This window comes from Balaenoptera acutorostrata, chromosome 6, assembly GCF_949987535.1.
Source record: "Balaenoptera acutorostrata chromosome 6, mBalAcu1.1, whole genome shotgun sequence".
Lineage (NCBI taxonomy): Eukaryota > Metazoa > Chordata > Mammalia > Artiodactyla > Balaenopteridae > Balaenoptera > Balaenoptera acutorostrata.
The window spans coordinates 123,994,614-124,009,725 of NC_080069.1; the positions used below are offsets into that span (position 1 = coordinate 123,994,614).

The 15,112-nt window shown below is 48.6% G+C and overlaps 1 protein-coding gene across 6 annotated transcripts in view; it reads right to left on the minus strand.

The window, feature by feature from the left end:
* Window positions 1–14,077, minus strand: part of CAMSAP1 (calmodulin regulated spectrin associated protein 1) — a 57,466-nt gene extending 43,389 nt beyond the window's left edge. For 4 of the 6 annotated variants that reach the window (XM_057548281.1, XM_057548280.1, XM_057548279.1 and 1 more), the window contains exons 1-2: window positions 13,861–14,077; window positions 13,539–13,698 (exon numbers count right to left, since the gene is read on the minus strand). In XM_057548281.1, the coding sequence (XP_057404264.1) occupies window positions 13,539–13,698 (160 nt within the window). In that variant the 5' untranslated portion in view covers window positions 13,861–14,077. Of the gene's footprint in view, window positions 1–13,538; window positions 13,699–13,860 lie in introns of those variants that run through there. The other 2 variants (XM_057548283.1, XM_057548282.1) reach the window with 1 other exon arrangement.
* Window positions 14,078–15,112: the final 1,035 nt, after the last annotated feature.

A 15,112-nucleotide genomic window follows, 5' to 3' on the forward strand; every position in this document is an offset into this window, starting at 1 on the left:
AGAAAAAGCACTTGAATAAATAATGCCTAGAATCTCCCCATACTTGGTAAGAAACCAATTTACAGGCTTAGGAACCAACTTGAAGAAAACCAGGCCCACACACTTCATAATCGAATGCCTGAAAACCAAAGATGAAATAACGGGCCCTCGGGACCCCTAACTGGAGGTATCAGCCAGACTTTCAGTGACTATGCTTAAAACAATGAAAGGAAAAAAGATAAGATGAAGAATTTTGGCAGAAAAGTGGAAATTATTTTTTAAAAAAGAGACAAAAGAACTTGGCAGATTTGAAAAAGAACCAAGTAGGAATTCCAGAACAGAAAAATACAGTAACTAAACTAAATTTACACACTGGATTGCTGAATAGCACATTACACACAGAGGAGAGAAAACACAGCAGAGAAGGTAAAAGACAAACACTGCTTAGTGTCACAGGAGTGTGACTGGAGACCCAGAAAGGAAGGAGAGAAAATATGGGGCAGAAACAGTATTTCGACAGATAATGGACAAGCATTTTCCAATACTTGTAAAATCCATGCTTCCCAGCAGGGGGAGGAAGGGAGGAAGGGAGGGAGGGAGAAATCTACACACCAAAGAACATGATAGTGATACTGATAAAATCCAAAGACAAAAGAAAAACTTTCAAAGCGGCCAGAAGGAGCTTCTAGTCAGGACAAGATGGCACAGGTGAGTCCTTCCCTGCTCCTCTCTACTAGGTGCAACTGTAAACCCTGGCAATAACTCGAAGGATAACCAACAGAGAACTCTGAAAGGTGGAAGAGGAAGGCAAACTGGTTGGGAACCCAGGACTGGAAAAGCACAGCAACAGGGTGTCTTACAACCCCCCACCCAACAAAAGGTGACCCAGGCCTGGTACTTCCTGACCCCAGCCTAGAAACAGAAGGCAAGCCAAGCGGGCTCATTCCTGCTCCAGGTGGAAGGGGAGTCCCACCTACTACACCAGGCCAGCCTGGCAGAAGCAGCGAGGGATCGATAGGAAGCCCCACACCCACCTCCACAAGGCACCCAACCTGGAAGCGCTCTCCTTCCCCATCAGGCCAGAGACACCCCCACTCATCACCGGGCACCAGGGGAGTCCAGCAGTGCGACCTCACCATGACGAGCAGCCCAGGAAACACCCTGCATCCCCCAGAGGCAGGGGCGGCCTGCCATAACAAGCATCCAGCCTGGTGCTCCTCGTCCTGAGGGTAGAGAATCCCACCCCACCCAGAGGCACTCCTTCCGCCTCCTAAAGCAGTGCCAGCAGGGACTGTGGGAGCCCCAGAGGTACCAGACAAACCAAGCACAACAAAACGGCACCACAAGGCTCTGAACATTAGACTGCTGCTGGGACCACAGTCCACAGAGTGGGCCAGGACCTGCGTGCTGAACCTCAGCAGGGAGACTGCTTACTATGATAAAAAACACTTAAGTTGGGCTTCCCTGGTGGCACAGTGGTTAAGAATCCGCCTGCCAATGCAGGGGACACGGGTTCAAGCCCGGGTCCGGGAAGATCCCACATGCCGGGGAGCAATTAAGCCCGTGCGCCACAACTACTGAGCCTGCTCTCTAGAGCCCGCGAGCCACAACTACTGAGCCCTCGTGCCACAACTACTGAAGCCCGTGGACCTACAGCCCGTGCTCCGCAACAAGAGAAGCCACCGCAATGAGAAGCCTGCCCCCCACAACAAAGAGTAGCCCCTGCTCGCTGCAAATAGAGAAGGCCCACGCGCAGCAACGAAGACCCAACGCAGCCAAAAAAAATAATAATAAATAAAATAAATATTTAAAAAAAAACAAAAAACTTAAGTAGCACCCAGAGTCACCTAACATAATAGCCAAAATGACCAGGAAACAATCAAAGATTGCCTATCATAACCAGAACCAAAAAAATCATGACTTTAATGAGAAAAGAGAATCAACTGACACCAACACCAAGATGTTGGAATTATCCGACAAAGGGCTTTAAAACAACTATCAAAAACATGACTCGACAAGCAATCACAAAGTCTCCTGAAATAAATGAAAATTGGAAAAAAAAATTCAGCAAAGGAGTTATAAAAGGAATCAAACATAGAACTGAAAAATAGAGTAACAGATTTTAAAACTCACTAGTCTCAACAGTAAAGTAGAGATGACAGAGGACAGAATCAGTGAACTTGCAGACAGATAAACAGAATTTACCCAATCTGAACAACAGAGAAAATATACTGAAAAAATAAAATGAACAGAGCCTCAGGGACCTGTGGGAGAATAACAAAAGATCCAATATTTGTATCACTGGAGTCCCAGGAAAGAAAGTGAGTAGGGTTGAAACAATATTTAAGGAAATAATGGCTGAAAACTTCCCAAACATGGCAAAACATATAAACCCACTGATTTCAAGAAACTGAGTGAACCCCAAATAGAATAAACCCAAAAAATCCATGCCAAGACACAGCATAATTGAACTTATGAAAACTAAAGACAAAGTATTTTGGAGCAGCTGTAAAGAAACAACACGTGAAGGAAAAGGGAACACCAACTCAATTGACAGTGGGTTTCTCCTCTGAGCCACAGAGGCCAGGGGGAAGTGGCACACATTACAAGTGCTTGAGGAAAAGAACTGTCAACCAGATTCCATATCTGGCAAAACTATCCTCAAGGAATGAAGGAGAAGTAAAGACATTCTCAGACAAAAGAAAACTTAGGAAAAAAAAAATTGTCTCTAGAAAACCTTAAAAGAGGCTGAAGGAAATTCTCCAAATAGAAAGAAAATGATTTAAAAAAAAAAACAAAGGTCTTCCCTAGTAGCACAGCAGTTAAGAATCCACCTGCCAATGCAGGAGACACAGGTTCAAGCCCTGGTCCAGAAAGATCCCACATGCCGCGGAGTAACTAAGCCCATGCACCACAACTACTGAGTCTGTACTCTAGAGCCTGTGAGCCACAACTACTGAGCCCATGTGCCACAACTACTGAATCCTGCGCGCCTAGACCCCATGCTCCACAAGAGAAGCCACCGCAATGAGAAGCCTGTGTGCCACAACGAAGAGTAGCCCCCGCTCGCTGCAACTAGAGAAAGCCCGCACACAGCAACGAAGACCCAACACAGCAAAAAATAAATTAAATAAATTTTTTTAAAAAGGGAACTGTGAAAATAATTTAAAAAAAAAAAAAAAGGAATCTTGGAGAACCAAGAAGAAAAAATAATGTAAAGAAATGGTTAATAAGTGTAAATACAACAGACTATCCTTCTCCTGAGCTTTCTAAATTATATCTGATGACAAACAAATCTACAACACCTTCAGGTACTCAAGACAATGGTAGTATTTAAAAGTGGGGAGCAAAGGCACCTAAATGGAAAAAAGGTTTCCACACCTCACTCGAAATGATAAAACAATACCTGTCAACTGTTGGAAGTCACATATGTATACTGTAATACCCAGAGCAATCACTAAGATAGCTATACAGATATACCCCAAAATGAGATAAATAAATCAAGATGGAATCCTAAAAAATAGTCAACTAATCCACAAGAAGGCCCCCAAAAACAAAACAAACACACAAACAAAACCAGGAACAACAGAAAACAAACAGAATAAACAAATAATGTCAGACTTAAGCAGTAACAATTACATTAAATGTAAATACTCTAAATACACCAAGTAAAAGACAGAGATTGGCAGAGCAGATTAAAAAACACAACACAACTATATATGGTTTATAAGCAGCTTACTTCAAATTCAACAATGTAGGTAGACTGAAAGTAAAGGGATAGAGAAGGCTATACCAGGCAAATATTGTTTAAAAAGAAAAAACAGGAATAGCTATATTAATATCTGATAAAGTAGAAAGAAAATTACTAGAAACAAAGTGGGACATTACGTAACAGTAAAAGAGTCAATCCACCAAGAAGACTTTACAACCCTAAATGTGTATGCACTAAACTACAGAGCCTCAGAACTCATTAAAAAAAAAAAAAAATGGACAGAGCTGTAAAGAGAAATAGACACTACGAGCATAGTGAGGGACTTAAACATCACCTATCAGAACTGACAGAACTGCCAGACATAAAATCAACAAGGAGAAAGATCTGAACAACACAACCAATAAAGAGAATCTAACTGACCTGTGTAGAACACTCCACCCAGCAATAGAAAACACCTTTCTTCAAATGCCCACAGAACATTCACCAAAACAGACCTCATCCTGGGCCATAAAACAAACCTTAACAAGTTTAAAAGAACAGAAATCACACAGACTATGCTATCCTACCATAATGGAACCAGACTAGAAATAATACCTAAAACACAAAACAGGAAAATCTCAACAACTGGAAATCACACTTTTAAATAATTCATGAATCAAACAGGAAGTATCAAAAGAAATAAAGAGAAATACATAGAACTGAACGAAAATACAACATAACATATGTGGGATGCGGCTAAGGCAGTACCGTATGGAAAATTTATAGCACTAAATGCTTACACTAGAAAAGAGGATAGATCTCAAATCAATAATCCAAGCCCCGGGACTTCCCTGGTGGCACAGTGGTTAAGAATCGCCTGCCAATGCAGGGGACACGAGTTCGATCCCTGGTCCAGGAAGACCCCACGTGCCAGGGAGCAACTAAGCCCATGTGCCACAACTACTGAGCCTGTGCTCTAGAGCCCGCGAGCCACAACTGAGCCCGTGTGCCACAACTACTGAAGCCCACGCACCTAGAGCCCGTGCTGCGCAACAAGAGAAACCACCGCAATGAGAAGCCTGTGTGCCTCAATGAAGAGTAGCCCCCGCTTGCCACAACTAGAGAAAGCCCGCACGCAGCAACAAAGACCCAACGCAGCCAAAAATAAATTAATTAAAATAAATAAATAAATAAATAAATAATCTAAGCCCCTACCTCAAGAAACTAGAAAAAGAAGGGCAAAATAAACCCAAGCAAGCAGAAGGAAGGGAGGCAGATGTGGCTATAAAAGGGAAACAGTACAGAAGAGGTCCTTGTGGGAACAGAATGTTCGGTATCTAATTATACAGTGTCAATATCCCAGTTGTGATATTATGGTTCTGCAAGAAGTTACCATTGGGGAAACCTGGTAAAGGGTGCCCAAGACCTCTCTGTATGATCTCTTACAACTGCATATTAGTATTAGTAGATTAGTATCTCAAAAAAAAAAAACTTTAAGTTTTTCTTTTTAATTGGCCAAAGATCTGAAAAGACACTCCACAGGAAAAAAGATTCAACTGGCCGATAAGCACTTTTAAAAAAAAAAGGACTTCCCTAGTGGCGCAGTGGTTAAGAATCCACCTCCCAATGCAGGGGACACGGGTTCGAGCCCTGGTCCGGGAAGATCCCACATGCTGCGGAGCAACTAATAAGCCCGTGCGCCACAACTACTGAGCCTGCGCTCTAGAGCCCGTGTGCCACAACTACTGAAGCCCGCACGCCTAGAGCCTGTGCTCTGAAACAAGAGAAGCCACCGCAATGAGAAGCCCCTGCACTGCAATGAAGAGTAGCCCCCGCTCGCCGCAACTAGAGAAAGCCCATGTGCAGCAACGAAGACCAAATGCAGCCAAAACATAAATAAATTTATTTTTAAAAAAAAGCTCATCATCATTAGTCAGCAGAGAAATGCATACCCAAACCACAATGAGTTATCACAGCCCACCCACTTGAATGGCTACTACTTAAAAGACTGACAATGCCATGTGTTGGCAAGGATACAGAGCAACTGCAACTCTCATGCCACCCTTTGCTGGTGGAAATAAAAAATGACACAGCCACTTTGGAAAACAACTGAGCGGTTAAACACACTTATATGACCCAGTAACTCCATGGCCAGGTATTTACCCAAGAAAAATGAAAACACACGCCCACACATACTTGAATATTCATGAATGTTCACAGCAGCTTTATTCACAGTAGACAAAACTGGAAGCAATCCGAGTGTCCATCAACAACTGAATAAGTATTAAATAAATAAATAAATATTTTTAAAAACGCAACTAAGAAGTCTGCATGCCGCAACTAAAAAAGATCCCGCGTGCCACAACGAAGGTCCCGCGTGCCACAACTAAGACCCAACGCAGCCAAAATGAATGAATAAATAAATTTTTTTTTTAAAAGTAAGTAAAATGTGGGTAGCCAAACAATGAAGACTATTACCAGCCCTAAGCGAAAAGGTCTATACACATGGATGGGTCTCTAAAATACTAATAAGTAAAGGAAGCCAGACAAAGAATACCTGATGCATGACTAGAGGCATATGAAACTCTAGAAGGACCAACCTAATCTACAGTGACAGGAGCAGATCAGTGAGGCTATGGGCGGGGACTGACTGCAGGGGGCTCAAGGAAACCCTTGGAGGTGATGAAAAGGTCTTACCTTGATTGTGGCCCTGTGCACAGGGGCGTATACATTTGTTTAAACTCATCAAACTATACTCTTAAAAACGTGTGCATTTTATTGTATGTAAAGTACATCTCAATGAAGTTCGTTTTCTCAAAGGCGCAAAATAAAATTCTTCTCTGTATACCCAACAATGGGCATTAACCCATCCTACAGAGACTTCTCTAAAAAGCCAAGGTTTAATACATCTCTTCCCTCCTGAGAAATCTTCAATTCACATACAACAAAAACCCCCCATTCAAGGCATTCCAAGATCTGGCCCTAGGCGTTCTGTCCAATCTACATTCATCTCACATTCATCTCAACTCTGCAGCAGCTAAATTCACATTCCATCGCAACGAGAGCGCTAAGCTTTCCCTTAGCCTGGAGGATGCAGCACTCTCCCTGCCTTCCTTGTCCTGCTTCTCTGTTCCCTTACCTCCACTTGGTTCTTACCCACCTGAGCCACACACTCAGCTTTACTTTCTTGAATGGAACATTCCAGATTCCCTCAGGGGAGTTTCTCACCCTCCCTTACCTGTTCTGCCAGAGCACTTGCTCCTCTCTCAGGCACTAGTCTCCTTGGCCTTGCATCACAGGTCTATGTTTGCAAGGCCACAGCCAGCACTCCGTGAGCCCTGAGAAGCACGTTGAGGACCCCACAGGTCACAACATACTGTTCAGCTGAACTGATTCAAGTTTACTTTTGCCTGAGTTTGAAATAACTGGAGGACAGTGACTGAGGGATATTTAAGTGAACTAGTTAGCATGAACAATAAGAAAGAGAGGGCTAGGCGAGGGAACACGAAAGAAATCAGAAATAGAAATAAAACTCAAAGATCACCTCTCTCTATGTGACAACAAAGCCATGAAAGTAGGAAAGCTCCAGGGAATAAAGACTATAAATATTCCCACCAAGGGCACCACAGGTTCCAGGTGGCCTCCCAGCTGACCCTTCCCCGTGCTTGCCCACTTGCCACCCCACCTCATCATCAGCCCAGTCTCGAGGACTCTGCTTTCCTAATATGTGTTGGCTCAACCTACCTTTCTAATTCCCACTGCCGACAAACTGGCCAAGACCTTGGTTCTTCAAGCCAAAGCGACATCAGCTCTCCAATGGACTTAATGAGTGTGTCCCCCAAAATTCATGTAATGAAACCTAACCCCCAAGGTGAAGAAGGTATCAGGAGATGGGGCTTTGGGAAGGCGATTAGGTCATGAGGGTGGAGCCCTCATGAATGGGATCTGAGCCCATATAATGAAGCTCCCTCACGCCTTCTGCCATGAGGGCACAGCGAGAAGCGGCCGTCTACAAATCAGGAAGCAGGCTCTCACCAGACACCGAATCTACCGGCACCTTGATCTTGAACTTCCACCCTCCAAAATCATGAGAAATAAATGTCTGTTGTTCTTAAGGCACCCAGTCTATGATATCTTGTTACAGCGGCCTGAACGGACTAAGACGAGCTCCTGGATACTCTACTGACTACAGCCTCTTCCCACTCTAACCTGCTAGAAGAATCTTGCCAGTCTGTCTCTCATCCCATCACCCCCCTACGCAAAAACCTTCCGAGGCATACATCGTGAAAGAAATCCCTAGCCAGCCTGGAACACGGTGAACAATCTGGCCCACACTATTTTCCAAACTAATCACCTACTATTTCGGTCCACAAATCCTGTCACAACAAGGTTAATCGACTCAGGGCCCAAGAACTCTTCTTCCTCTGCACGGAACCTGCCAGATGCACTCTGCTCTACTCTTGGGGGTGGGGTTCCAAATATCAGCCACCCTTCAAAGCCCGTCTCCCCACAGAGCCTCCCCAGGCAGCCCTCCCACAGCGACCACTGCCCCCTGCAGCCCTGGTCCCTGTGTGCCCACCTGACAGTTCCATATTCTACCTCAAAACAGCTCGTGGACTAATGCCATGCTGCCATTTTTCAGTCCTTGCATTATTCCATTTTCCTCTGTATATGTCAATAATTCATGTGACTTTTAAGCAACTAAGGAGGTAACATCATATAACTTCCCCCCTTGTACTTCCTGTAGTGCAAAACACAATTATGCACAGGACAGCTATTACTGGCTGAATGAATGTAATATTGGCTCCATCCTGGTCACCTTGTGATTAGACGAAAAATGATAGCAACCTGAGTTTTCCAACAGTTGAAGTAGGAAGTAAAAAAGGAGACTGGGGGCTTCCCTGGTGGCGCAGTGGTTGAGAATCTGCCTGCCAATGCAGGGGACACGGGTTCGAGCCCTGGTCTGGGAAGATCCCACATGCCGTGGAGCAACTAGGCCCGTGCGCCACAACTACTGAGCCTGTGCGTCTGGAGCTTGTGCTCCACAACAAGAGAGGCCGCGCCAGTGAAAGGCCCGCGCACCACGATGAAGAGTGGCCCCCGCTCGCCGCAACTAGAGAAAGCCCTCGCACAGAAACGAAGACCCAACACAGCCAAAAATAAATAAATAAATAAATAAATTTATTTAAAAAAAAAAGGAGACTGGTACATATAATGGTGATATAGCCACCAAAAAATCAATAGCAGGAGAAGCCTATAAGCTATTAGGAGGATAAATGTAATACAAAAAAAAACTAAGGGCTTTTTGTAAGAATACTTACACAAATTTAACATCCTAAAGCACAACAGTGGCCGACCCTTTTGAGGGTCGCTCAGATTCAAAGGATTAGGACAGTCTGAACTTAAAGATAGATTTACATTCCTTGGCTAATATTTAATTTGTGGCATCAGGACATGAAAGGGAACTTGTACAAACTGTTATAGCTTTAGAAATGAAAATTCATCCACGTACGGCCACCAGGACAGAAATCTTTCTATTCCACCTGTTTCAAAGGCGTTTCCAACTCTATCACCAATCTGACAAGTATGTGAGCACTGACTCTGTCCTGCAGACATGGCATTAAATGGGATAACCATAACCCCTGACCTCATAGACACCAGGCGGTTCTCAGCACACCCAGGCAGAGGGGAAGGTCAGGCTACAATGTCAGCCAGCGACCTGACCCCCCACAGTACCTAGTACCACTGAGCAGAGGCACCCAGGCTGCTCTGTAGGCTCTGTAAGCAGCACTCAAATCCCGTGCTAAAAACAAAAGACTATTAAAATATAAAATCTAACTCAATAACCAACAATCTGAGCAAATCATCACATCAAAAAAACTTGCCAACATGCTTACGAATGAGGGCCTCCCCGCCAAGGCTCGAGCGGCCACTGTTCCCCCGCTTGTCCAGAGGCGAGAGCAGCGGCCGATTTCCTTTCCAGTTCTGGGCCAGGAGAGGAGTGCTGAGCACGTGCTCCCTTTTAGCCAAACCTCAGACAAGAAAGGAAGGTGGTGACCCACTGGAGTTGACAACGAAGGGATTTTGCTCCTAATATCAATTAAGCAAACAGAGAGCCCGAGCTATCCTTGTGGTCTAAGTAATGAGACAGCCGGCAGCGGCTTGGTTACAAATACCCCGCCAATGGCCGCACAGATTTCCCATCCCACAACGTGGTTTCCGAATCAGTGGTTTAATTAACAAGACTGTGGAAGGACAAGAGTGTCAACCCCTCACTAGCAGTGGGCTCTGGACAGCCCTGTGGCCCCTCTCAATCCCAGCTGACTGCTGGTAAAAAGGGAAGGGTGACCCTGGTGGCCCCTACGGTCCAGTCTGGCGCGGTTCGGGGCAGCTCAGCTCGTGGTGAGTTGCAGCTTGGTTTCCAGGGCTCCTCAGAAGGCGGAATGACCACCACTGAGCTACACAGCAACACACTTGCAAGTAGCCGAGTGCCTTCTAGTACTTTCCCTGGGTCACTTTTTCAACATTGTCCTTGGGAGATAACAAAAGCTGTTACTCCCCCACTGTCCCTGAAACCAAGGCCCGAATACCTTTAGGTTTGCTAAGGTCGTGGACTAAAATCAAAAGCCAGGAATGCAATGGCTCCAGTCCAGCGCTCTATTCTGTAAAATAAACTTCCAAGTCACCCCTTTAAACTCTACCAATTAACTACAACTCTCACCCAAAAGGACATCACAAAGATAGTCCAGCTAAGCAGGTTCTACTACTTCTTACAGACACTTTTAGGTGAATAACTTTCCACATATCCAATATATTATTTCTGAAGAAATAATTAAAACACTGTCGATGAAACAAGAGTTAACCCAGAAAGGGAGGAGAAGCATCTAAAAATAAAAGCACAAGCCGGCCCACAGTTCTTGGCTGTGGCACCAGATGCAGAAAACCGGAGGAAACGTTTCTGCAAAACCATATGCCACCTCCAGGCCTGGCCGAGGGTGAGCTCCCCTGAGCCTCCCCACTTACTCCACATGGCAGACGGCGGCCCTGGGGACACAGAGAGAGTCCCGAAAGGCAAACGCAAAACAAGGCAGCCTCAGAGCACCTCGCCCCGGAGTGTGCGCATGCTTTCAGCTCCTATACAAACAGTGCTGGGTTTCATTTAGCTACTTGATGAACAACTGTATAACAAGTAAAGATTTAAGCCACTTCCACCATCATCCCCACCAAAAGCTGATTTACAACTAAAGCATGTAGACTGAAACTGCCACGTCTAATTAACTGAAAACTAAGCTGGAGACGCACATGGAGACGTCCGAAAGACGAAACAAAGAATAGGCCCCTGGATTAGGAAGAGTTCTGGGGGGAAAGACCCACACTATCCTAAGAAAACCCCCTCCCCACCCTGTCTCCTGAAAGACAGCACCCCACGCTGGGTAGCAGGGAACCTCCCCCCCAGGCTGGGACCCCCACACCAACTAAGTAGAAGAAATCACTTCAGCTGAGCCCAGGCGAGTCTTCTCGGTCATCTGAACTGGGATCACCCTAATTTGTAAATGTAAAGAGCAGTTCTCAGTCAGAAAAAAAAAACACACCTGCTCCCCTTCCTGAAGCAAGGTACAGAATAGATAAGCATTCGCATTTTGCAAAAATGAATGGAGGGCTTCCCTGGTGGCGCGGTGATTAAGAATCCGCCCGCCAATGCAGGGGACATGGGTTTGAGCCCTGGTCCGGGAAGATCCCACATGCCACGGAGCAACTAAGCCCATGCACCACAACTACTGAGCCTGTGCTCTAGAGCCGGCGAGCCACAGCTACTAAGCCCGCATGTCACAACTACTGAAGCCCGCACGCCTAGAGCCCGTGCTCCGCAACAAGAGAAGCCTGCACAACGCAATGAAGAGTAGCCCCTGCTCGCCACAACTAGAGAAATGCCACGCGCAGCAACGAGGACACAACGCAGCCAAAAATAAATAAATAAAATAAATAAAAATTAAAAAAAGAATGGAAAGCAGACCTCCTGAAATCAGTTGGATGAGCACACGCCAGCCAAGGGATGGGCAACGTGCAGCCGAGTCTTAGAGCCTCAGACAGGCTCTAGTCTCCCGCAGCTCCTGCTCACATTCTGTTCTATAAATACACACCTTCAGTCATTTCAAAACTCTAAAGCCAATTTTAATATCAGCTTTTGAATTAATTATATGAAGAGTCAACAAGTATTGAAGAGTGACTTGGTACTGGAAATAAAACCCGACTAATCCAACAGTGACACTGAAAGAGATGCATATTTATTGCCAGAGAGCTGACAAATCCCATGCTGAATGCCAAAGCTAAATGCAACAAGATAAAAATGCATTCACTAAGCTTAAGAAATTGGAAAGCAAACAACGAGAGGGCTTTCTAAAAGCATCTGTGTCTATATAGCATTCAGTACCAGAACCTTAGCCACCTCCATATGCAAAAATCTTATAAATACACACAGGAGTGAAACTTTGCACATGTGCCCCAAGAGCCATGCCCAAGAACGCACTGTGCTTAAGAGCAGAGAACTGGAACCCAGCCAGCGCCCAGGAACGGTGAACAGGCTTCCTGTGAAATACTACACAGCAGTGGAAAAGCAAGGCGGGGAAGATGGGAGGAAGCTAGGAAGAATCCAAGAACCTGATGAGAATAAAGCGGTCGCTATGACAGGTGCAAAAACACGTAAAACTAAACCGTAAGAGTTCTGCGATGTACACACATGTGTTGAAATATAAAGGAAAGCAAACCAACTGCCAACACGAGACATGAGGTGGGTGTAAGGGGAGGCCACGGAGTTGGGACCGCCGCACACTGCCCTGCGAAGCGCAACCGTCACGGCCTTTTCCTTAAACTGGCCGCTCCACACTTGAGCGGCCGCTCTGGGATGACTCGTTCCCTGTCCCTTACTCTAAAACTTCATACGTGCTTTTCATCAATTCTGTATTTTCCCAGAATCACTGTTTCCCCATCACACTACGCGAACTGGATAAAGCTTGGTGGTAGTATAAAAAAGAACTGTAACACTGAAAACTACAAAATAAAGGAGGAAACTCTCCTTGCACGCTATAAAACCAACTTAAAATGAGGCGCTGCATCTAATCCCTGGGACTTGCAGGGCGTGTTTATCCTCATGACGAGTCCATCCATAGCACAGGCCACTCCAACCGGTGAGATCCTGTCACCGGGAAACGCCCGCTCAGCAAGTTTTCAAAACCAGTCAACCAGACTCTCTTCTGAAACGGTTCTCTCTTCACTTCGGTCTCACTCTACAAACAGGAACGTTTTCACCAGAATAGAGGCAATTTTTAAACAAATGCTTCAAATTTAAAGAAAGATTACACGGCACTCTTAATTTTGTACCTGAAACGAGGCACCTGAAATTAATCAAAGACAGCCTTCTGAGCCAAGCAATCAGGAGAATCACTTGGTCTGTAAGATTCCAAGAGCTGGAAATCGGAGCGTCTTAATCCACTAAGCATATTAGGGCCTGACCAATAACAAGGTTATCTAGTTCTTCGAAACAGGAATTAACCGAAGGTAATGATTCGGATGAAGCCCTACCCATTTAAAAGGAATGCTCGTTAGGGAATTCCACACCTGACATTTGGTAAGAATCGAGAAAGGCCGGGGTCGACGGTTTCTGCCCTGGACTCCCGCCCGACCCGCCCGAACAGGAGAGGTTCCGCCCGCGAGCGCAGGAGAGCGCCGATCCCTGGTCGCACCTGCAGGACCCGCGCGCCCCCCGACGCGAGCGCAGAGCGCACCGGGCCAACCCGCGCCTCCGCGCCCCGCACGCGGGGGACACTGCACAAAGGCCCGGCCCGGCCCCTCCCCCGCGCCCCCGGCCCACCTCGGCCATAGGCCTTGGCGCAGATCCACTGCAGGTTGGCGGCGATCTTGGCCCGCGCCGGGTCGTAGCGGTCCAGCGGCACGATGTCCACGGCGCCGTCGGGCGCGGCCTCCATCCTCCTCCAGCCCTCCCCGGCCGGGCAGCCGCCCGCGTCCACCATCTGCACACAAAAGGGCCGCTGCAGCGCCGGCCGCGCCGGACCGGGCGGGACAAAGGCGCCGCGCCCCTCGCCGCGCCCGGGACCCGCGTGGGGCCACGGGGCACCGACCGCCCGCGCCCCTCGCCCCCCGCCGCCGCCCGGCCCGCGCCCCCGCCGCCTCACCTCAGAGCCGCCGCCGTCGCCGCCGCCGCGGGTGTTGCTGCTGCATGCTGCGCGGCCGAGCCGGGGCCCGCGGGGCCGGGGAGCGGCGAGCCAGGGGGCGCGGGCCGAGGCCTCGGGCCGGGGCTGGGGGCGCGTGCGCGGAGCCGGAGGCGGCGGCGGCGGCGGCTAAGGAGGCGGCCAACCGGCGGGAGCGCGCGCACCGCCGAGGCCGGCGCAGGCGCAGTGGGCGCGGCCGCTGGCCCGCGCACGCCCCGCCCCCTTCCGCAGGCGCAGTGGGCGCCGGCCCGCGCTCGCCCCGCCCCCTTCCGCAGGCGCAGTGGGTGCTGCCCAAGGCCCGTCCCCTTTCCGCGGGCGCGGGTGCGGGGCCGCGCGGCGAGGGCGGCGCGGGCGGACAGGCCCCGGCGGGTCCCGCAGCATTTCTTTGTCTGGGCCGCGCCTCCCCCTCCCCGGCATTGGGTCGTCCGGACCACGGGACCCCAGCCGCCGCCCGACGGGCCGAGCTCCTGTGCAGGCCGACCGCGACCCTGCACCCCACAACAGCCCCGGGGGTTCCCCTTCCCGGAGCGCAGCGCGGGGAAGCCCGGGGCGCCTCCCCGCATAGCGGCCCTCGTTGCCTAGAGACACCCCCCCCCCAACAAGTAACCCAAAGAGCCTGGGGCGCCTCCTACCATAGGAGGCTAGGAGCCCGGGGACCCCACCCGGAGAGCCGCCTCCGGAATACCCCTCCCCCCGCAGCACTGGAGGCCAAGGAAACCCCCTCCTCCTGCAGCGCGTGGAGTCTGCCAGGATCACCTGTGCCCGGGAGCGCCCCGAGTGGGCACTAGCCATGGTCTCCAGGGCCTGGTCCAGGGAAGGTGGGCGTCTGGACACCCGAGACAAACTGCAGCGTCCTCACCCCTGAGTGTAGCCATGGGGACGGGCCTCAGGCACATCCTCCAAAAGGGGCTGGCTTCGTCCTGGCAAAGTCACCACCACAGGGCCTGTATCGGGCTAATAATTATAATAACACCGTGAAACCTCCCGTGTAAGTGATGCTTCTGAAGACCTCACAGCCAAACTAAGACAGGGCGACTCACTCCTGTGCCAAACGCCAGGGTCCAGGGACCCAAGGCCTGGAGGACAGCAGGAAGAAATGGTTTCCCATGAGTAAGGGGCCCTGGGAGTGAAGGTCACAACTGCTCCCAGCCTCCAGCGGTTTTTAAGGTGCTACCAACCTCCACTTCACCCAGCATCCTAAGCCAGGTTATCAAGC